Genomic DNA, 23,910 nt, shown 5'->3' with positions numbered 1-23,910 from the left:
GCATCAATGGCAAACAAATAGAAACATGGAATAGGAGGGCCTGCAGTTAGCAAGTCAACAACAAAGACCTCCCCCGTCCTTCCCCAATACTTGCTTTCTCTCTCCCCGTCCCTAACCCTCTCCCTCTACCCACCCCCCTCTCTCCCTCTGCCGCCCTATACTCCCTCCTTTTACTTCCCTCTCTCTGTTGACAACTTCAGTCAGAGAGGGGGATTTGAATCAATATCCTGGAGAACCTGACATTTCCCACCCCCCACTGCCTGTCCTCTGTGACTCCTGGCCCAGATAGATCAGTACAATATCCCTCTGTTGCTCTCTTGAGTCAAGCCCATGCTACCACAGAAACACACACAGACACACGCATACACACACACACACACACACACTCACATAGGCAGCACCATTTCTCTCTATCCAACTCATTCAGCTTCCCAACATCTAAGACAGCAGGAGAGGATTTAGGTTGTGAACAGTGTTTGAAATAGTTTACCGTTGTGTGAGTTTGGGACTTCCTGACTCAAAACCTCAGAAGATAAAAGTCAAATAAAATAAAACACCATTTACTCAGCCAGTAAACTTGGCAACTTCCTGTCATCCTTGTTTGGTAACTAAGTAAATAAAATAAAAACATACAGCATTAACATAAAGGTGAACAACACCCATAGAAAAGTTGAAAACACAACTAGACAAATACAAATAAATACAGGTGAGGGGAATCAGACGGTTGGAGCAGAAGAATCGATGACGTTGGCAGGTAGGGTGGGACCTTGCTGAACACTCCCCATCGTCTCCATAGTAACATCCCCAGCCCCGATGATGCCGTTGAACGCTCGGGTGCGGGAGGAGCGGGAGCTGGCTCGAAGGACAGCTAAAAAGGGGCTGGACTCTGACGTGATGACAATGCTTGGAATCCGACCAATCATTCCTCTTGTCACAGATCCTTCCAAGTCAGCGTTCTGTCAACATGAAAGAGAGAAGACAACATTTTAAGATGTACAGTGGACTTTCTGTGTTGATTATCCATGGAGACATGGGGGAAGATTATTTCTGGCTAAAAGACAGTCGTATCCGTATCAAGAAGATAACATCTCTCAATATTTTGTATCTTTAGCCCAGAGTAATTCCTGTGTTCCTCATGTCACCTTAATCAGCCAGCATCGTTCATACTTTGACATTATCTGAGATGACTTCCAAATGAAATTGCAAGTGGCAATATTCCCCTCGTAGGGAGAGGAAGCTAGACACCCAGAATGTTTTCGGGCAGTTAATTCTGTCGCTCATTCATAAACCCATTTAATCTGCTGTGACATTTATTGAGATTAAACAACAGTGATTTAATAAGGCCGCTTCCTCCTTGCTTCTGTTGTTAACATGCCTCCTGGAGAGTACTGTCAGGTTGTGTGCAGGAACAAATTAGCCTGCACCTTTAATCATTTGACTGACTACAGCTAGGATGATTGGTCCCAAGCATGCTGATAGACCAGGAGCCGTATTGGTTTTGGGAACTGTAAAAATGGCGGGTTCCTGGATTTTATTGAATTGAACGTGGAGCCTTGGTCATCTGAGGTTGGTTCATTATCCTACATGGAGCCTCCAGTCTTTGCTGGCCCAGCAGATCAATGGGGAAACAAACGATGAATTGACTGACTGTTGGGTCTCTTGTCAATACTTACAGCTGGAGGTTGTCCTCGCTCACAGTGGCCCACACCTGCGATGGACATATCTGTGTCATATGAGGTCTGAAGGGAAAGAGAAGCAGTTGAGATTAGGTAAATAGCAGTTTCATACCCCCAAAAGTGGGTACACATGTCCATTAGTCCAGTGATTTGACTTTACTGAGTCTGTGGAGTGAGCCTGATTGATGACATCCATTTCAAACACATTCACATGAAACGTGCTCATCAAATGGAAAACCACATGAAATCCCTTTATTGGTGCATGATTTGGTTTGCACCACACTGATGAAAAGGGATTACTTCCAGTGCTGTGAGTTGCAGGCCATGTGTCTCATCATATGTCACTGCGGATCATCTGAAACGGGGCACTTAACATCTCAATCTACAAACTCACAGGTTTATTTCAACCATTAAATCAGAGGCAAATGGGATTTTCTCATTCAAGCTGGAAAGCATATTTCACAGCACAAAGAGCAGCCTCAATCCCACTCATGTCCCTAAAAGATTATTCCAGAAAATACACAAAGTCTGGGATTAACATGAGGGCACAAATGATGAAAAATGCAAACGTGCCTCGAGTGGCACAGACACATTTGCCCCAGACATGCTCGTTTCCCAGCTGAATCCCATCACAACCAAGAATCCACAAGGTCACTAAGGTCACTGAAATTCCCTCAGCATTCTGATTGGTTGTATTACAGTGTGGTATGGGAGCTGCACAGACAGGGACCGCATAGCCCTTCGAAGTGTGGTCCGTTCTGCTGAGTTCATCATCGGCAGGAAGCTCCCAGCCCAACAGGACACCTACCACACACGTTGCCTGAGGAAAGCCGGCAGGATTCTAAGAGACTGTTCCCACCCATCCTTCAGTCTCTTTCCCCCGTTGCCTTCTGGCAGGCATTACCGCAGCATCCGGTCGCGCACACACATACTGGACAACAGTTTCTACCCAAGGGCCATCAGGCTTCTGAATGGTCACTGATATGGACATTGATTTACTGCACACTAGTCACTTATACACTGTCACTTTCAGCTACTGGTTGCACTATCAGTAACATTGCACTAGTGTACCTCACTGTACCTCGTTACCAGGCTCCTGTATGGTCATTGACATAGTCACTGATCTGCAATTTTGCACTATTGTACTGTACTCCACTTAAGTTAGAATAGGTTATAGGGTTGAAATAGGTTTTATGTGAATTAAGGGTTGGTATAGTGTATTATTTATTGTTATCAGTAATTTAGGAAGTTTTAGTATTAGTGTTAGTATAGTCGATTATTTATTGCTATCTGTATATTTACACCCTAACAACCCTAACCCATAAGTTTCACTTATTTAAGCTCAGTATAGATGTAAATTATGTTTTGTGTACTTTTATGTTATGCCAGGTGCTTGCGTTGTCCTGTCCTAAACATTTCAGTGCCCAGTCTGACCTTGTGTTGTTCTGTGTACCTGACAAGTAAAAGACTTGACTTGACTGAAAGGGAAAAAAATGGGGTGTAAGGGTTTAGAACGTAGGCCAACTGTCACAGTGTGGGATACAAGTTCTAATCCGCTGCTAAGATGAACGGATGGAAGTGAAGGAACAAGGTCAAGAAACCGTCCTAGTTTTGATCCCACGACACAACAATTCAACTTATCCGCCACTACAGGTTCTAGGATGCACTGCTTCTCTCACCTCTGAAATAAAATACACGTTTACTGTTTTGGATAAAAGCTCAGAAATACTTCTGTAAGTACAAGAATCCTACTGTAAACCTCACATCCCAAGTAACCATTACACATTAGGGACATGACATTAATACCATCTGCCTGGTCTAATGCCCTCCCACAGAGCTCACTCAACAGATACTTCTATCTATCCAAGATGCATGTCAACATCCTGTCTCTGAGAAATACAAGATCAGCCCTCGAGCGATGTGATTGGCTGACACAAATCCAGAGGCACATTCCAGGCCAAAAGACTGTTTATTAGATTTGAGGCAGATTTTGCCTCATGAATCCTTCTTGATGGAAGTTGGAGTACTACTCAGTTTCCCCTCAGTCTTGTTGGACAATTACAGTACGTATGGTCTCCAGCTGCTTTTTTCAACAGAGTTGTAGAGCTCAATCTGAGATATAAAAAGGCAAACTGCTGGTGGTGCTGCATTAGCGGGTGGAATGCAAAAACAAACGTAAGCCCTCAAGCAAGTCAGGGGAACTCTTTGTAACTGTCATTAGCTCTCATTGACGTCGTTATCACATCATTTTGCAAGTGTGTACGGTCACACGTACGGCATTCTCATGTTTGTTCAATACATACATAAAAACAGACACAAACCCACACAAGCAAGCACACAGACACACACGTTCCACATGGAATGGGTCAATACTGCCCACATGGGCAACAGCTTTCAATGGGGCTGTGATTGTACCTTCTCAAAAATGCCCGAGTCGTGGTTCCTGATCTTGGACTTGAAGCTGGAGGAGCACGAGGGCTTGAAATCAGGCAGCTCGGCCGTGTCCTTACTGATATCACAGGACACCTGACGGCTAGCAGGCCTGGAGCCCGAACCTGTCAGTTCAGCCTCCGTGTCCGTCCAGCCCTGCTTAAAGTCCAAACAAAACACTTCAGTATCCTCGACTGTGCGTCTCGACGCAAACAGACCGAGGTACACACGCACACACGCCCCGTCTCACCGATTCACTGTCAGAGACAGAGGATAGACGGGACTTGACTGTGCTGGTGCGTCTGAAGTTGTGGCTGATGTCCGACGACTGGCTGGTGACCGTGGAGCGCCGCGTGGACATGAAGCTGCTGCTGAAGGAGCGAAGTTCTCGGGGACGCACGCACAGCAGGGCCCCCAGGCACGGGATGTACTTGGCCAGGGCTAATCTGGGAAGAGAGACGGTGAAGGGAGGACACTGAGATGGAGGTCCAAAGGGTTCAGCTTGTTGGAAGGTTCAGGTAATAGGTGCAGCAAATGACTTACCAATAGCTTGGTAAGTGACTCTTTGCAAAGGGAGGAACGACATGTCTGTCCTTGCTTATATGGTGACATGCGTTTACTGAGTGTCTTTGTTGTCGAGTCGATACCATATAATGCAATCATTTACACCTTAACCAAAGCTTGGGCCATTTAAGTAAATACCATCTCGCTATAGCATTTGTTGCTACGGTGCTATTTTGGCTATTTTTGTCTGAGGATTAGTATGGGTCTGTTCAAATGTGCAGTACCAGGAATCCCCCTCAAAGGTACAATACCAGGTAAAACCCTGGTTCTTGGTTCATGAGGAATAATTACAATTGAGCTTACCACACTCCCAAATGGTTTTGTTTTAAAGGAAATCGTTGGCTCTGGACATGTCACTATGAATCAGACCACAGCCAATGAGCAACCAATCAGCTGTGTCCTCCCTCGAAAGCACTTAGTGCTGTTCACAGCAGTTCAGACATCCCGGATATTAAACATAAAACATGATGTCCAGATGATAGTACATCCAGGTTAATTGATGGTCAACAGAATTCAGGCCGAGCACAAGCTAGCTTAGCTTGACGGGAGAGTGTTTCTCAGATTTGATCGATCCTGATGTGATGGACGGCTCACTGGGCAGGTGCGTATTAGTCAAATGAAGTCCCCCTGGTGGGTAGGTGATTATTAGGTTAGAGTATGTTGAATAAGCAGATGTTTATCTGACCCATATTCTCTTCTGATGCTGACTTCTAACTGCTGAGGTGCCACAAAGAAAATGCAGATTACTTTCGCTCCCATATTATAATGGTGCCCAAAATAGGCAAGGGAAGAGGCTTAAGAGGCATCAACAGGTCAGAGTTTCCATGGCGCCAGACAGAACTGGGTTACCTGTACTTGGGGTGGGTGATGGCGTAGATGATGGGGTTGTGGATGGCTGAAGCCTTGGCAATCACAGCCGGAACTGAGTTCATGTAGGGCGTCAGAATGTCTGCATACCTGCATGAGACACAGACCCCAGGAGAGACACTGTAAATGGTAAACAGATGACGAATACCAGGTTGCCGTGGTTGCGCGTGACAGACAACAGGCGACGCGGCGTCTCCGGGGCTCACCCTGCGAAGGCCGTCAGGGCCACGATGGAGTAGGGGGACCAGGAGATGACGTACAGGAGGATGACGATGAGAGCGATCTTGGCCATCTTCCACTCGTTCTTCAGACGGTGGAAGCTCTTGATGGAGTCTCTGCTGCTCCCGTTGGAGCCGCCCACTTTGCAGACGGCCCTACGGGGCGGAACGCAAACGGTACACATCGGGCATGCGCACGCACCAGCCCATGTACACGTGACCGCATCCCTCTCTCTCTCTCTCTCTCTCTCTCTCTCGCTCTCTCTTTCTCACTTACTTGTTGGTGTGGCGTATGGCCTTGAAGATGAAGACGTAGCAGTACATGATGATGATGAGGGGGATGAAGAAGACGAAGATGAACAGCAGCATGGTGTAGGCTCGCACGGAGGGGGTGAAGGTCACGTAGTCCCAGGTGCACGAGGTCAACAGGCCTTCGGGGACATAAGCACCTGTGGGGGGGGGGGGGGGGGGGTGTAGAGCAAAGGAGAAGTGTTGAAAAAGACAATTCACTGAACACACGGAATGACAGTGGGGGCAGAGCCAAAGGTAAGACACTGTCAAAACACAGCCTCTTTTCACTGCGCTGACAACTGCAAGTTGTCCCTGGAGTGTCATTCGTTGACACAGAACTGTCAGTCACGTTGTCCAAAGACTTGACGGGACAGTTCATCAGGGACACACGTCCCAGCATGCATCTGCGACACACTCCACTCAAAAACCACCAATCACTTGTTACAATGAATGCCCTACTATGAAAGTGCGTGACATCGAAATATTTGGGGTTGTATCTTTCATGTTTTCTGATGCGTTTGTTTCTCTGAAGGGGGAGAGCTGACGAGATAATCAGCGACGCCGAGACGAGCAAAAGCCGTCAGATTCGTTTAAGGAGTCCTTCATGTGATTTGATGGGACCGGAGTGGCTGGGAAACGGCATCTAAAGAGATGCGGACGCACGCAGTTCCCTGACGTGGGCTCCTCGAGGCAGGCAACCAGCCCATCAACTCTCCTCTCCCCTCCAACCTCCCTGCAACCTCCCACTCTCTCACTCTGTTGGGTGTTTTCTGTAAAGGTAGGCCTGGCAGCTGCAGGGTTTGTGAGAAGCTAATCGTTGCCCATCTTCCCATAACCTTTCATTCAACATTCTACCCAGTCAGACGTCTTTGAGCCAGCTCAGCGATCTCTGATCCCGCAGCCAAAGCCTTATCCTGGGCCTGGCCACTGCACAACTCTGGATGGCACATCTAAGAAGGCCTCACCCAGCCAGACATGATTTTGTAAAATTTTCACTCCTTCCCTAACACTCCCACACCATCTCCCTCTGTCCACAGCACACATACACACACAAACAATCAGACTGAGTCATGCCAACCTGGCTTCTGAATAGCTTATCCCAAACCTAGTGCAAGGCCAAAGTAATGTGTTCACTGTGTGTCATAGTGTGGGTGTGTATGTGTGTGCACATGGGAGCTTAAGTCTATGTAGAGGTATCAGTGTGGTTGCTGAGCATATGTGTGTGTGTGTGTGTGTGTGTGAGTGAGTCTGTATGTGGGCGTGTGTGGACTCACTCCAGCCAAAGAAGGGAGGCAGGCTCCAGCCCAGAGAGTAAAGCCAGGCCCCCACAAGGATGAGCAAGGCTCGTTTACGGGACATGACACCAATGGAGGCCAGCGGGCGCGTGATGACAAAGTAGCGGTCCACAGCGATCACAGTTAGAGTGATCATGGAACAGATCCCAAACAGAGCCCCACAGAACGCGTAGAGCTCACAACCTAGGAGGGAGAGAGGGTATGGGAGGGAGGATGAGAGGAAGGGTGGGTGAGAGGGAGGGTGAGATGGAGGGAGGAAGGGAGGGACGGAGGGGGAGAGTGAGGGTGAAAGGGTGAAAGAGAAAGAAAGAGGGAAGGTGAGAGGGAGGCAGTGTGTACACTTAGTATGAGTATAGACAGACAGGCAGATATACAGTACATGGACAAATAGGCAGGCTGATTATTGGACACACTTCCCAAAAAACAATTTGCAGATGGGTTCACAAACCCAGATGATAGTAAGAAGTGGCTTTTATCTTGTTACAGTCTCGCACTCATCACATTAAATGGAAAGTGAACAGCGAAGTGGTGGAGGTAGAAAGTGGGAAAGCGAGAGAGCTGCTGATTGTCTTTATTTCATGTCTTGTCTTCAGGCTTGTTTTTGAAACTGGTGACCAGTAACCAGGTCCATCAGAAGGACAGCCTGCAAAATGGAGAAGCACCAGATAGGACGGTGGCTTCCTGTAAATGTGAGTTTCACATGTTCACACATTCCCACCTAACACACACACACACATGCACACACACACACCTAAATATCCAGTACAATTCCCCCAGAGGAACGTATTTCTGGATGCATGAAGAACATCCAGACACACGCACACACACATACACACAAAAATCCCATGGTGGTCCAGGCTGAGGGCACAGTTTGTCCTCAACCCAGGATCAACCCACACCTCCATGTTCATACATATCTTCATAAATACGGTTTTTCCAGGGTCAGTCCATGCTTAGTGGCCCACGATGACCCCTTACATTTCTTAAAATGTATTTGTGAAAAGCCTAAAAAGAAAGGTCATTTGAATGACCACCACAAGTAACTCTTTCATTTTAACTACTTTAATTATATTAATGTACAAACAATATATTTCCTCATGTACATTATGTTTGACGCAAAGTGGACCAACTTACTAGTATTGTAACAAGTGTCATTCAGTAGATGTGCATTGAAATAACCTTGTTTGTGCATCGGTAGTTAGGGTCATGGTGGTCATTTTAATTTCCTTTCTTTTGAGGCTTCAGATTCTGATGGTTACTCAATCCTCCTGTGCCATAGTGCAGGACAGGTAGTGCCAATATGACATGTTTATTATTATTGACTCAAATAAAAAATGGATTGAAAGTGTTTGCAACTATATATTTGTCAAGCTTGAGGTGTGCATTAGTGCTACCACATGCTACTAAACAGGAAATCCACTTGAAGACATCTAATTCTGCTCGGTCTATTTGATGTAATTATCTACATGGGTCAGTAGACTTGTGTCTGCTATTGATCATAATGATAATTGTAAATGTCAACATTTTGAAGGTCATTCGTTACTTAGGAACTAATGACTATTGAGCTAGCTCAAAAACATTCAATATGTTCATTATTTACAGTTGTCACCAAAGCAGAGTAATACTATTAAAAACAGACAGGACAATTTAGCAGTTCATTTTTGATATGACCATTTTGTATTTATTGTGTTTGCAGATTGAGTTCCATAGAAGTTGAAGTTCATCTGTTATTTTTTAAGCTATTGTTCAGATGATATGCATGTGATGTATGACGGTCTGCTTCCCAAAAATGTGTTGTTTTCAGACAGAGGGAGCTTTTTTTCCCCCCAATCTCAGTGTAAACAAGTGTTACGCAGTTAGGGAGAGAGCTGAAATGGCTTAGCCAGTAGCTTGTTCACTCCTTTCATATTTTACTAACCCTGAATTGAACAGTATTTCAAACAAATCTGTCGAATACAATGTAGAGAGGAGGAATAATAAAATGATGTGGAACTTTGTATACTAGGGAATCTTTAAATATGCAGTATGTTAAAAAAATCTGAATCAACACATTTCTGAAATGCCAAGTACAAAGACCTATTTAATTGAGTGATATGAGCTACAGCATAACTGTAGACAAGTACAGTAGGAATACATGTTCTGTCTAAAGACACACAATTTTGTTGATTCTAAGACATATTCAGAGTCACTCTGTACTGGTTCTCTGGGCAACATCTCATTCACGAGAATGTATTTTACTTTTAATTAAAAAAAGAACACATTTCATCCTCTTATTTTCCCTCACCAACGCCCATTTTCACAGTGTGTGCCTTTCCTTTTCACAAAAATCATTGGAAACATCCTTTAAGGAAAGCAATGAAGGAATGCAATCCAGGAAGCATCAACTAAATGCAGTTCTTAGCATTTGTATAATGACCTTGCTATTGTGCTGAAGTCATTGTGTTTTGAATGAGGTTGACCCAGTGAGTCAGGTGGCTGAGCGGTTAGGGAATCAGGCCAGTAATCTGAAGGTCGCCAGCTCGATACCCCACTGCGCCAAATGATGGTGTGTCCTTGGGCAAGGCACTTCACCCTACTTGCCTTGGGGGGAATGTCCCTGTACTTACTGTAGCTCGTTCTGGATAAGAGCGTCTTGTAAATGTAGTCAGATGTGAGAGCTTACCCTTTTCTCCAAAGATCCATCTTTTGTGCATGCTTGTGGTGAAGAATATGGGTGCCTGGGTGACACACATCAGCAGGTCAGTGATGGCCAGGTTAATTATGAACATGTTCGCTGGAGTCCGCAGAGATCTGCTCCTATACGCACACAATCAAACACGCACACACATACATTCACGCAAGGGAACTGGTGAAATCCCAATCAAATGGTCTTTGCTCTGTCATTGCATGGTTTCTTTCATTCAGATACAGTAGGTTTTAAGGTTTAATTTGTTATTCTTTTGGTTTTCCTTGAATAGAAATGGAAAAATATATATTACAGAGTGTATGTGTGTGTTTATATTAGCGAGTGTTGGTCTTTATGTTAAATGAATCATTCGTTTTCAAAAAGAAGAGGTAGAAAAATGATGGTAACACAAAGCATTGAGACCCCCTTCAACAAACAGAACCAATTGACCTCAAGCCTAGTATTTGATGTGGGTTTTGAAAGTATCTGCCAGCAAAATATACTTTAATCTTATATAGATGCACATCAAGCCTCTCTAATACGCAGTCATAGATGAAGGGGTTCTACCGTGAAAATACTAAGCAGTTCACCCTGAAAAGTACTGCCCCAGTGGCAAGACAGGCAAAATAGACCATGTATTTACAGTATATCCGTACCAGATGTAGTTTCTGTATGCTTAGTCCCACAGATACAATGTCTGATATCAGCTTGCCCTTCAAAAGTTAGTGCGGATGGAGTGGAAATCCAAAATGTTCCAGGGACCAAGGGCAACGTACCTGCTGAAAGCATAGATGACCAGGAAGTTTCCAACCATTCCTGTGATGCCAATGGCCAGAATGACCACACCTATAGTGTAGTGAGCATGGTCAGGCACATCCACTGTTGGGAAAGCGTGGCGTGTCTCCTGTACCTTGGCCACCTACAGGTGAAACGAGAGTACTGCATGTGAACATGGGTTAAAATAGTTAACATGCACCAGTTGATTTAACTGCTACGATCTAGCTTCCCTACCATGGCCACTAAAAAGTATTTCACATACACATCCAGAAAAGTGCAATTCAAAACATGAAAACTAGGGCTGTGAAAAATAACGCGTTAACGCATTATGATTAAATTACAGGATTAATTCGTTATTTTTGTTTAACGCATTTAACGAAATATTACCACAATTCCACCCAATCTGCAACTTCTGGATGAGAAGTTCGTGTTCCAAAAAAACTAAGATGGAACATCCAATAAAACCAAAGTGATATGCACACTCTGCGGCAGGGCTCCAGACTGCGACCAAATGGTCGCATTTTGCGACCAGTTTTTGAGACAGTGCGAGCATTTTTTACAAGCAGTCGCGCATGTGCGACCTACAAATTTTGAATTCATTGGGTGCACACGTTAGCAACAACGCATAGATAGTAATAATAGTAATAATAGTAATAATTTGTTTACAAATGTAAATAATTAAATATATTAATATATATCCATAATAATATTTACATACATGAATTGGAGTACACCTCCACCTTAGTTATGCATGCTAGAGCAAGATGAGCTCTAATTATACAGTGTGATATTCTATTGTAGAGTTATACAAAGGAGTAGGAGGAAAATTCAAGGTAGCAAAATGTTCACAGGTAAGTCCATAGACTGTTTCCAACATGTCTTCGTGGAAGAATGCAAAACAGTGCTTTAAATTATGGCTTATTTAAGATTTGAAAGGCAATAATTTAGAGCACTGTTTTGTTCATCATCAACCCACACAATTTGTTGAATACACCACCCACTATAATACTATAATATTATATTGTTCCCGGTCTATATCTCTCCACCTTCCCCCCCTAAACTTCTATGAATGCAATTAAGCATTCAAATCCTTTTTTCACGTCCTCATTCTTGCTCCCTGTATCCCCCAGCAGGATAAAACAAACACGAGATGGCAGGATGCCCACTTTCATTTCCAAACCCATTTGATTGTCACTCAAATCTACACAGGAAATATGGTCTGAGCGTGCACAAGCAGCCGAGGGGCAGCTGTGCTCGTTCAACACACTGACTGACTGATGGAGCCCTCTGAGCAGTGAAGACCACACTCAAGTCCAGACTCGCTGCTCGCTTAACATTTGCATGTGCTAATTACAACTGTAGCCAAAGGGGAATGGAGGGAGTAAGACCATTTTCATAGTTGGCACGCCATCGCTCAGTAAACATCATCTTCATTTTCCATTTCGTTCTACCAGTTCATCTGCCAGTTAAGGGGGTCCGGTTGAAACGTAACTATGTATTCTAAATGCATTGGAACGGCACATTGATATCATACAATGAGACATGCGTGGACTCTGCCTGGTTCAATGAAACGTCTTAATTGGGACTCTTAGAAAAGAAGACGACAACATAAAAAGCATTGTGACATGATGCTTTGCAGCTGGATTTATTGTGTAAGGAATGGTGAATCATTATGTTGTTATGTTCTATATTTGGCTTCTCACAACTCAACGGTGATAGCCAGGATGCATACCTAACATTGTCAACAGAGAGAAAACCTTTCCTTCTAGCTACTGGTCCATCATTGTGTTGTGTCTGGGCACTATCATCAAGAGAATGAGAATGCCATAGACCTTGACCCGTGCAGCTGTCAATGTGCAATAGTATGGGTACATAGGAAAGGGATGTGTGGATGAATTCAATGGAGTAGGGATACACAAGAGACAACTCACATGAACAATTCCCATGTTATATACAGGTACACTAAACACACACACAGTTTTTTCCGATGTTCAGAAACACATCCAGATTCGAAATGCTCGGACGCCATTTCTGTATTTATAGAGCCTTAGCTTTTCAACAGTATATTAATGTTCAACTCAGTTGGCTTTAGTCATGGCAGAAGTACAATACTGTATGACAACCCCATTCTCTATCAATCCATCTTAACCAAACCAATTGCTTCTCAATCTTTCCTGTCTGTACTTCTATCAATCACAAAGCAGCCTTCCTGTCTCCTGTGCCTGTCACACTGCTTTCTGCAGGTCTTTCAACTCCCACGAGGCAGTGGCAACAATTCCTGTGTCTCACTGACTCACTCATAAATAGTCTTATTGAGACATATTCAAGCCCCCGAGAACATCTTGTTTTCCATTTTGGACTGAAGAAAAGCCGCGAGATCCGAGACGTTCAATTTAGCGGTGCACTTTCACTCCCATAAAATGTATTCTTGAATGTCTCAAATCTGAAGTAGCTGTTACAGTCATTTAAACTGTGTCGTGTTCCCAGAGCACCTCAAATCCAATCAGGAACAGGGCCTGCACGTCATTATGCATTGCAGCCCTGTCCATTGGTATCTGTTTGAGGTCTTAGTCGGATAATCTGCAGGATGGTTTTAATGAAGATAACATGTGGTCGGTTGAGTACAGTAGCTGTGGGCGGGACAGCCTGCTCCAGCGCTTTGTAGACGCAGAAGGAGGACAACAATCAAAAGGAATCATGTCCGTGACAACAAAGCCGTGATGAAATAAATGAAACCGGAGCAAAATATCGTATGTCATCTCACGTCCTAGTCAATTCACCCAGGGTGTGAGCTCCGCTTGGTAGCCTTGTCTCGCTCTGCCCTGCTGCACGCAAGAAGGATCCAGTAGTTTAGTCAGGGAGTCTAGAACTGTCCGTGAGCACAGGTTTGAGTGTTAATGTGATTATATTACAATTAGATGTAATGAATGAAGATGGGGAGGATGGGGGAATGCCGGGATGTGGAGATGTTGGAAGAGAGGGGGTTTGGTTTTTGTGCAGTGTCCGTAATGCTTCTGCTGATGGTTTTTTGGTCATGGTGGCATTTGAATGCCATGACACAATCTTTATACGGCAGCTGGATATGATAAGGCAAAAATGCTCCTTTGATCTATCACCCTACATGTAATCTTCCAATTAAAATCCTATTTCCGGATTTTCACTGACAAAAACCACAGACAAAATTAGAAGAAAAAAAATGAAAATTGAAGTGGACAATAATAATAATAATTGTATTTGAAATGTACTTTATATTTAGCTAAAATCTCATAGTGCTACAGGTTAAAAACAAGAAAGGGCGCAAACAATCACGATACCAACAATGACTTCTAAGGAGTTTGCAAATGACATTGAAACTGACTAAACAAAAACGTTGTAAGCCAAGGAAAAAACTACAACCGTTTCAACCTGCCTCGGCTCATGTGAGATGAAAGCAGCGCCTGTGACGTGTCACCCAGGTGGAAGTGTCTGACAGCCGTTAATAGGCTGTTTGAACTGGACTTAGTCTAAAAACACTTTGCCAGTTCACACATTAAACAGTTCAAAGGTGCCTGTATTAGACAAACTGAGCGGAATCACCCCCCAAAAAATGTTCACTATCCAAATATGCCAGGAAATAATTTAGGGGTAATTAGTCCAATGAAAGTTCTGAGTAGAGTTGCTGAAGGGAAATGCATGAGCCAAAGCTAAGATAGAGGTCTCTAGATTTCAGCTAAAAATTTAAATGTTTTCATTTCATTATTTAACTTGGATTACCATACTATACCTCAATCCCTTGAAGTAGTGAATTTCTATTTAACAGTGGAGTAAACATTTTGGATGATATTATGTCTGGCAACCACAGTCATTCATAATGTCTTTTGAGTTGGACAAATCTGAGGATAAAAAAAAAATCTGTGATAGATGATTTTTGGTGTAAACTCAGGTATAAATAATGATGTCAGTGACGTTCTCATTCAACAAGAAGGTATTAGGGCCACTGAGGAGTTTAAGTCAATCTGGACTGCTTGATATCAAAGAAGATTTGGAAACCAAGAGAAGCTGAACATAAAAGGCAATATCTTAAAAGCTGTGAACCTTCATTGAACACATAAGTGGTGATAAATCAAGCATGCAAAAAGGACTTGAAAGGGTAGCAATTTGCCATTTTCTTTTTGTTTTAATTCCATGATCTGTAATGCTCCAGATCCAATCCAATCTGCCTCATACTTTCCACAGCTACTGTACACAAGAAGCAGGTTTTCAAAGGTGACATTCTGACACTGGTATTAATTATATTTACATGAATTCATTTAGCAGACACTTTTATCCAAAGCAACTTCCAAGAGAGAGCTTTACAAAGTGCATCGGTCACTGATAATAACAACAAGATAGCCCCAAAAACATTGCGGGCAGCCAAACATGAAGCACATATTGTGAACAACCAAAATAAGTGATAAAATAATTAGTTTCTAAAAACAACACTGTTGCACTGAAATCTTAAAGGCCCTTTACCACAGCATGTTCAACTACACCCCAGTTTGACATCCAGATTACAATGTGTTGTTTAAACAGATAATCCTCAAAAACTATAGCACAAAAGGACAATAAGGAGAATGTATTGACGTTGGTAGCACAACCCTCATGATATTCCACAGAACTTAGGAAGTTGCTTAGCTGCTGATTGGGTTGGGTAATTTAACCAATTACCCTCAATGAGTGGGTTTTTGAGAGAATCTCCCTTAGTCTCTCCGTGCAAGAATTCTGTATGGTAGCAGGTATCCGGTGATCTCTCCTCTCATTAAGATAACCGGAAGCATTGATTGCTTCCCTCGCAACAATAGGCTCCACTCTTAGTGCGCGTGGGAAAGTTGACGAATATACTGTGGTGTGACAAAATGAATCATACTTACCACCACAGACCGATGGAAATAATGAGTTGTGTGTGTGTGTATGTGTGTGTGTGTGTGTGTGTGTGTATGTAAGTCGTAGAAGTTAGAACAGGGGTCTTCACTGAGATGATTTAATGTGATGATTCAATTGACTTAGGGACACATGCAGCATAGTTTGGATCCTCTTTTGTACAGTGTAATGTTAACGTATTGCTACCCCAGCTGACTACTGTGTGGCTTGGCAAGTGTATGGTGGGTGGTAGAGGGCAAGCGAACTATGTGTGTGTGTGTGTGTGTGTGTGTGAGTTATCAGGACAATTTACTGAATTATTGTATAGACATTGTAAATCCCACTGATAATCTGAAGATGTATGTCATTTGACTTTACACAAGACAAAAAAAAAAAACACTATAGTAACTGGACAAGAAAAGGCCATCAAATGACTGAATCCTGTTTATTTTCTAAAAATCAAACACAATTCCAAGAAACTGAAAGAAAACCCCACACCTTCCCATCAGTCGCTCTGGTGTTCACAACGTGTTGTCGTTCACCACCATGACTCCTGGGGAAATCATCTCTAAAAAAGGAGACATGACCTCTCTTATCGACTTCACAGGCAGTTTGGGGACAGACACATCCATGGGACGTCGAGGTACAGAGGGGGCATCCTACTGCTGCCATCAAACTCTGCATTCATGTACGTGTGGCCGTGCCTGTCAGTCTGTTGTCTGCCTTGAGCCTCTGTAGCCTGTCCCTGACTTGACATAGTGATTTTGGCCCTCAGTAAGAAGAGATAAAAGTGCCTTGGCTCGGGGCCAGGCTCAGTGCCGACAGAGCAGGCTTCCGGCCGTAATCTGAAACAGTCGTTGGAGAGCCGCACATGCTAATACCAGCAGTGGCTGTTTCGTTGAAAAGGATGAAGCAAACAGAGGGAAACTGTCGGCAGACACCACTGTCTCTTATTCAATCGGAATGTTACTGTCGAAGGTAAATCTCTGAGATGGGATGAAAAAGATTAACCGCGGATCAGATGGAGCCACTCAAATATTTCCTGCACATTCAAGATAGGATTTGACTAAAATGAGTTTAGACAGTGCTGAGAGAGGAGGGTAAACTATATTCTACATATACACATATGGACAATGCATAATAGAATGCTAATAATACTCTGAGTTCAATTAAAAGTAGGGAGGATGAATGATACAAGAACGAATAGATCCTCCTCCTACCCCACCCACTGAGACTATGATTGATGAGAGGACGACCTGCGTCCAGCAAAGCCCTGCTGCTGAACAAACAGATGAAGATAAAGATGCGACCATCTCACCGGCACGTTTCCACACCCACCCACACATACACACACAGACAAGCAAACACACAAACAGAGTGATCCATGGGGATTCTGACTGAGCATGGCAGTACAACTAATCGTATAATTCATTGTAGTGATGGAGCAGCAATACTGTGTACTCAAACCTATGTGGCTAGATCTTCATGTTACTGGCTCTATCTCCCCATAGGTTTCTATGGTCACAATACAGGGATTTAACCCTGTCAGAAGCTTCTAGCAGCCAGGCTGTCGATTTAGCATCCAGAAGCAAAACCGTAAAATGCTTAACGTATAAACTTTAGACGTGGACATGCCTCCATTTGACGTTTGCATCTTATCTCTTCTTGTCCATCGTCTCGCTTTTTCCTGTACCTTTAAGCTCTTCTCCTTCTACCACTTTGACTCTTCCTCCCTCCCTCTACCGTTCTCTCCTGTTTCTCTCTCTCTGGGATGCCTGAGCTTTCAGGTGGTGTTGTCATGCAAGCTACTGGCTGCAGACCAGTGAAGGGGAATAGGAGGAGCCGACCAGGGGGACGCTCGTCCATCATCACCATGTAAACACAGCCTCTCTCTCTCTCTCTCTCTCTCTCTCTCTCTCTCTCTCTCTCTCTCTCTCTCTCTCTCTCTCTCTCAATCTCTCTCTGTCTGTCTCTCTCTCTCTTGCTCTCTCCCCCTCTCTCTCCTAATCTCTCTCTCACTATCTCCCTCTGACTATCTCTCTCCTGTCATCTGTCGATCCCTTCACCAGTTATTGTTGCTCTACATTGGCTGGGCTTCACCAGTGTCACTGGCTCTCCAACTGGGGACCATCTGATTATTACAGTAGGGGATTTACTGTAAGAGCAGTCAATAAATTAAGCAATGTTTATGCCAATTCAAATCTTTTCAAATGAAAAGCTTTGCCTGAACTGCACAGTGATGGATTCTGGGTTGTACTTTATTTAATTACATTGGAGATTAGTATGAAATTATGACTTGCATGTGGATGTATCAGAGTGTGAATGGTTATGTTCATGTTCAGAGTAAATAGTGCGCTTTCACTGCCTGTTGTCAGGCAAGCAGCCAAAATCCAGTTTCATGTCAGAATACATCATGAACTAATTAACATATAACTTTACTTTGTTTGACCCATTTTTTTACCTTTATTATCCTCTGTACTCACTTGTGTAATAGTATGTACAGTACAGTACACAACATGCAGAGGGGTTTATTCCTAATTGATGTACTTTCCTCAATGCCACCCTTCACACCTCAGCAGGCTTCCTGCTTTACATCACTGAGTAGAACTACTGTTCCCATGAGGCAGTGTGCCACCTGCTGTGCCAGCTGTAACACCCCATTGCCATCATGACCCAAGGTGATGAGTAAGAGGATTGCCTAACGGGCATCCCAGAGTTAGGGCAGTTTGATGGCTTAATGCACATCTAATCTTTGGAAGACCAGTTTTTTTTCTTCTTCTTCTTCTTCAAAGAATCAAGCACCACAGGGAATGTGCTGTTGCAATTCACTTTCCTGTCCCTTTTAATGAATGATATGTTTCAGCTGATCCTTAATCTCAGCGTATGACTTAGGTGAGCTTGTCAATACAACAAGCCGGCAGATGCAGTGGAGCCACTGGACAGTTGACATGTCCCATCCAAGAGGGGGCATGGCAAGTGTTTGCCGTCTATTAATATGCATTTTCATATTTGCTTTTTGCACACATTTTAGTGCCTCCGGGGCCCCACGTTTTGTAGAGGAACACAAGATGTCGACGGGCTATTTTTATAACGAGGACATCAAATCACAGAGACACGTCGCTTTCTCTGGCTGTTCGGCTTCATCAGTTAAACTGTCTCGTCATGCACAAAAACCCGGTTGTAAATGGCTGCATGCACAAACTGCTGTTTATGCTGGAAGGAACCTCTCTCTCTCTCTCTCTCTCTCTCTCTCTCTCTCTCTCTCTCTCTCTCTCTCTCTCTCTCTCTCTCAGAGGGAGGCAAGCAGGAGCCGTTTGTGTGAATCCTGCCAATCAACGAATCCAGCTGAAATGAATGAGCATCCTCGATATTACCACAAAAATATAACATTTACGACAAACAGACTAACAAGCTGTTTTCTAGAAGTGTGTCTCTTTCAGGGTGGTTTTAGCTGGAATCATTGATGACTGAAATGCGTGTGCACAGTATCTCACAGCTAGACTGAGAGACAACACAGGCAAATGTCATATCACAATGTACAGGAAGCCATCTTGATATTTCATCAAAGCTGTCAGGTGATATTTACTGACTGAAAGGGCTTGACACCTCATTCTTTCAGAGGTAAGAACTCAGCTTTGGTATTTAGATTATGAACACAATCCCATATGTAGCGTATGTAACAGTTGAGGAACAGTCCCAATGACATTATGACAAAAATATAAAGTAAACATTTAAACAAAGCAGAGAGAGAGAGAGAGAGAGAGAGAGAGAGAGAGAGAGAGAGAGAGAGAGAGAGAGACCCGAGGTCACAAAATACCTTTTCCACCAAATAACTCAAAATCAAATCATTTTCAGAGAAGATAATAGTCTCAAGGTGATACAGCACAGCAAATAAACAGTCAATATAAGCAATAACTGTAGGATTGCATTGGATGAACCAAAACAAATGCTGGCGCAGTTAAATATTTCAGATTTAACGGATGATTATGCTACCATATTATGTAACTAATCAATACTGGTTTTCAGAACTAACCATCTATGTTTTATGCACTCCATATCTACTGTATGTGCAAGGCTTGCAGTATTTTGGCAGCTCTATAAAACATTTAGAATTCAGAGCTGACCTCTGAGTTTCTAAAGGACAGCTGTCAAAAGGGATGTTTACTGAAAGTACAGGGTGTACTGAGAAAATAGACTGGTAAACGTCTGCGGTTATTTGGGGAAAATATTTTGTGGAACAAACTCCTTTGGACACCCAGGCTTAAGTATTAACTGTCATTCATAGATACTAGCTTTATCACCAGTAAAACGGGGATACCTGCTACTGTAAGAAAGGGGCAAATAAGCACTACTATACTAAACTATACATGACAATAGAAACTTCATAAGGTTATCCTTTATTGCTGCTACTTCATCAGTAGCATTCATCAAATGGGGTGATTCAAATACCCTTGCACGCTCACCCGTAGAGGTGGTAATCAACATGGAAAGACGGAGAGCATCACGAAAACGAATTGGAAGGGAACTACTCACTGAGGTGGTGGCGGGTGGAAGGTCCACCAGGCGGTAGGCATTAACCACCGATTCATTCCAGGAAGAAAGTGTCTCCACGATGCGAGTACAGTTGGGGTCCTGGTACGGACACGATATGCCCTTTCTCACGGAACGCATTGCCCCGCTCATCGCTCCTCACGCGCCCTCCCGAACACACCCGCCACCCGCGATCTGAAGGTGGGCAAAGTGGGAGATGGGAAACGGGAGATGCTCCAGAAACAGCGAAATGAAACCAGTTCAGATTCGTTAACTTCCTAGTTGCCGCTGGCCACTCTGTTATGGAAACTTATCGATTCTCGATATGAATTTTATTGGAGAACTAGATCTTCCAACGTTGTCAATTTGGTTCGCAGAAACCCAGCGCGACAACCACAGTTCTGATTTAAGAGAGTAAAGGGAAAGGCTAACGCTTACTGATGCACTAAACAATTGTTGAACATATTTATAAGTGAGAGAACTGCACACGCTCCATCTCCACTCTGCCCCCTCCTCTCCGAGATAAGGAGTAATTGTCGGCACACTTTCCCTTACTATTTAGGTCAATTGAGTAATATTCTCAGTATCAAATTGTGTTCTTATGTTGATTAATTCAGCTGTTTTTTATTCAATTTAGATTGTCTTTCATTAAAAGTCTGAACGGAGAAAGAGATAAAAAACGAAGAATGAAAACTATTACTTATTCACCAGATTTCACTATTCTTAAAGTGACTCCTGAACTGAATTGTTGAATAAATTTGACTTTCTTTTTTTTTTGGGGGGGGGGGGGGGGGGGGGGAGGGGGGTCGGAATAGAAATAGAGCACACCATAGCAGTTCAGCACACCGAGAACTGCAATGGTGGATTGACATTTTACCAGGACAGTTGAGACAGTTCAGGATTGCAAAGCTTTGCTTGGTGCTCCTATTGGGTATTTGACCTGATGAAAGTGCAGCACATGTGAGGATGTATGCAGTCCATGTATTCACTCCTGGATGCTTCGCTCGTGCAAATGCCCCCTCGGAGGATCCCAACAGGGCTCCAGGACTCATGTAAACAACTTGGAATGATTTCCAAACCCCCGGAGTGATGAAAAAGCTCAGAGAGAGCAGAGGGAGATGGAGAGTGAGGGAGACAGGGTGCTGTTCTCTCCTTGGTAGGCTACTGTGTTCACCTTCAGGGCAGAGTAGCCTCGCCCAGGCTCCCTTATACAGTGTTAGCCTTAGGACACTAGGTAGTACAAGGTGTATACACACATTCACACACACACACATTCACACACACACACACACACACACACACACACGTCAAAATCAATTACCTTACCTTAAACCTAACTGTTTCTGCCACAATATATGTTTTTTCTCTGTCATTCTGACAAACAAGCGTATCTGTGACCCTGCAGGAACACGTACATAGATACAGACTAGTTGAACCTCTAACATAACCTGTTGCATAATATTCCCTCATGTATAAAGCACATAGATGTACAAGGTCTATCATATATGGATCTACAAGAACACAGCAGGGAGATCCTGATGAAACAGCCTCAGTGTTGCTCTGAACTTGCTCGCTGCTCTGTCCTGTCTGAACGCCTGTGTGTGTGTCTGTGTGTGTGTGTGTGTGTGTGTTTGTGTGTGTGTGTGTGTGCGACAGAGAGCGTGAAAGAGACGTAGATGCAGATTTTGACAGTTGCAAGTGCAATGTTCTTATCCAGGTCTATGGGGCTTTAATCACAAACTGTACTGTCCTTTCACTATGTATTGTATATTGACAGGAATCAACAACAGAAAGACTCCCCTCTGTCAGTGTTGATTATAGTGAGGCAGGTTATTTCAGTGTTAATGACAGTAACCGGTTTTTGTATTTGCATAAGAATGCAACTTGGTTCTTTTCTGACCCCCTTGACACCCATTGGAGTGAGCATTGGCAGTACGCCCACCCACACAGTACAGTCATTAATGTATTGATCAGTGGAATAATAGTCCGTGTCAGTCTGGTAGGTGAGGGGGGGGCGGGGGTACGCGCGCACACACACACACACACACACAGACTGAGCCCTGTCACCTATCAGACCACTCACACAGACACACTCACACAGACACACACACACAGACACACACACACCGACATGCTGAACGTCTCTGAAATGACAGCACGTCCAGCGCCACACCCAGCCACACACACCCCGAGCTTTGTCGCAAATGTTCCCGCCGAATGTCAACTTTCAATTAAGTGATAAGCGCAAGACGAGAAAGCCTACCACTGATGAGTTTCCCCCACCTTTGACGTGGATTCCTTCTGCTCAGTCTGCCTGGGGTTTCAAACAGAATGTTCCGACTGTGCCGCACAGTGTAGGACAAGCGGCTTCGCTCGGCAAGTCATTAGTGTCAGTGCCGGCGCATGCCCTATTGCATCAAAGGCTACAGAGGCAGCCCCGTCTGTATGATCCCTGCTTGCCTCCTATTCTCAGAGCTGGATGATGAGTTCTCCTCATTCAGTCACATGCCAGGCTGCCAGGGCACTCGGGCCGCGTGGGTCATGACTGGCTCTCTTGTACTGGTCAACACCCACTATGTGTGTGGGTGTGTGTGTGAAGGGGCCGTCAATCATCCCCCCACCGTTCGAACCCCACTCCCTCCTTAAGATAAAGCCCTTCCACCCCACGGAGCAGGACTTCAGCATGACTGGCACCTGATGCGAGCACCACCAGGGAGGCTGACTGACTGACCCACCTGCCCCAAACCTGTCAGAACATCTCCCCCGGACAGGCCTCCCTTTGAGAGCAGGGGCTTGGTGTCCTACAGTCTAGTTTCGACATGATTCAGAATCAGAAAGGATTATTTGCCATGAATGTTTGCACAAACAAGGAATTTACTTTGGCAGGGAGGTGCATACTTTAAACATATAGGAATATTGAAACTTAAATATGTGGACTAACTATACAAATTCTAACTATACAATTCTAACTATACAATTCTTCCCATAAATAATTACTTGATTTGGACCAAGACTTGAGGGAGGACGTCTGGAGGGCAGAATGGGAACAGTTGAGGAACGACAGGAGGACAGGAGCAAGCTCATGTCATCATCACAGGATGACCCTCTTAAAAGCAGCAATTCTTGAAAAGAAAAGCATATATCAAAGATTGTTCATTGATGCTACCAACGCAGAAGCATGATGAGTATATATGTTTTACTTTTGAATGCCATTTGAAGGACTTAAAATGAAAATCTTGAAAATGAAAAACTAAGCCTGTAGTTCCTGTCATAAAATGTCATTATTATGACATGATACCCATTCCTACAAGCTTAATCAGGTACCTAGGTTGGTCAACATAAAAATATAGTTGGATTTTTCTGTGGACAAAAGCTTAGGAGAGACAACAATGTTTTATTGGTTTTTAAAGACAAACACACAGACAAGCCTAGCTTTTTGCACCAATCAGATGTATTCTACTACCAATGGAAGTCGGTCATGGCGGAAGATAAGGGTCTTCCTGGTCTGTGTTGTACAGCACATCCCAGAGACTTGATTGGATTGACATCTGGGGAATTTAGACGCCAAATTAACACCTTGAACTTGTTGGTGTGTTCCTCGAACCATTCCTGAACCATTTTTGCTTTGTGTCAGGGTGCATTATCCTGCTGAAAGATGCCACAGCCATCAGGGAAAACCCCTTTCCATGAAAGGGAGTACATGGTCTGCCACAACACGT

The 23,910-nt window shown here is 43.9% G+C and overlaps 1 protein-coding gene across 1 annotated transcript; it reads right to left on the bottom strand.

The window, feature by feature from the left end:
- Positions 1-716: 716 nt before the first annotated feature.
- Positions 717-20,344, bottom strand: opn4a (opsin 4a (melanopsin)). Its single transcript, XM_084708985.1, has 11 exons — positions 20,195-20,344; positions 10,783-10,925; positions 10,004-10,137; positions 7,321-7,524; positions 6,033-6,204; positions 5,744-5,911; positions 5,520-5,627; positions 4,357-4,552; positions 4,092-4,265; positions 1,674-1,739; positions 717-956 (listed from the first exon to the last, which is right to left on the bottom strand). The coding sequence occupies exons 1-11, from the start codon at positions 20,342-20,344 to the stop codon at positions 717-719; spliced, it is 1,755 nt and encodes a 584-aa protein (XP_084565111.1).
- Positions 20,345-23,910: the final 3,566 nt, after the last annotated feature.

The sequence above is a fragment of the Hypomesus nipponensis genome, chromosome 11 (assembly GCF_054491055.1).
Source record: "Hypomesus nipponensis isolate SF chromosome 11, ASM5449105v1, whole genome shotgun sequence".
Taxonomy (NCBI): Eukaryota; Metazoa; Chordata; class Actinopteri; order Osmeriformes; family Osmeridae; genus Hypomesus; species Hypomesus nipponensis.
The sequence above is the reverse complement of the archived record's forward strand: the minus strand, read 5'-3'. Positions and strand labels throughout refer to the sequence as shown.

Excerpts from the sequence above, each read along its gene's own strand:
- opn4a (XM_084708985.1), bottom strand. The coding sequence starts at position 20,344 with ATGAGCGGGGCAATGCGTTCCGTGAGAAAGGGCATATCGTGTCCGTAC. Across the intron at positions 10,926-20,194 it reads TTCCACCCGCCACCACCTCA|GTGGCCAAGGTACAGGAGAC; the intron begins GTGAGTAGTTCC and ends TTTCACCTGTAG. Across the intron at positions 4,553-5,519 it reads ATCACCCACCCCAAGTACAG|ATTAGCCCTGGCCAAGTACA; the intron begins GTAACCCAGTTC and ends CTCTCTTCCCAG.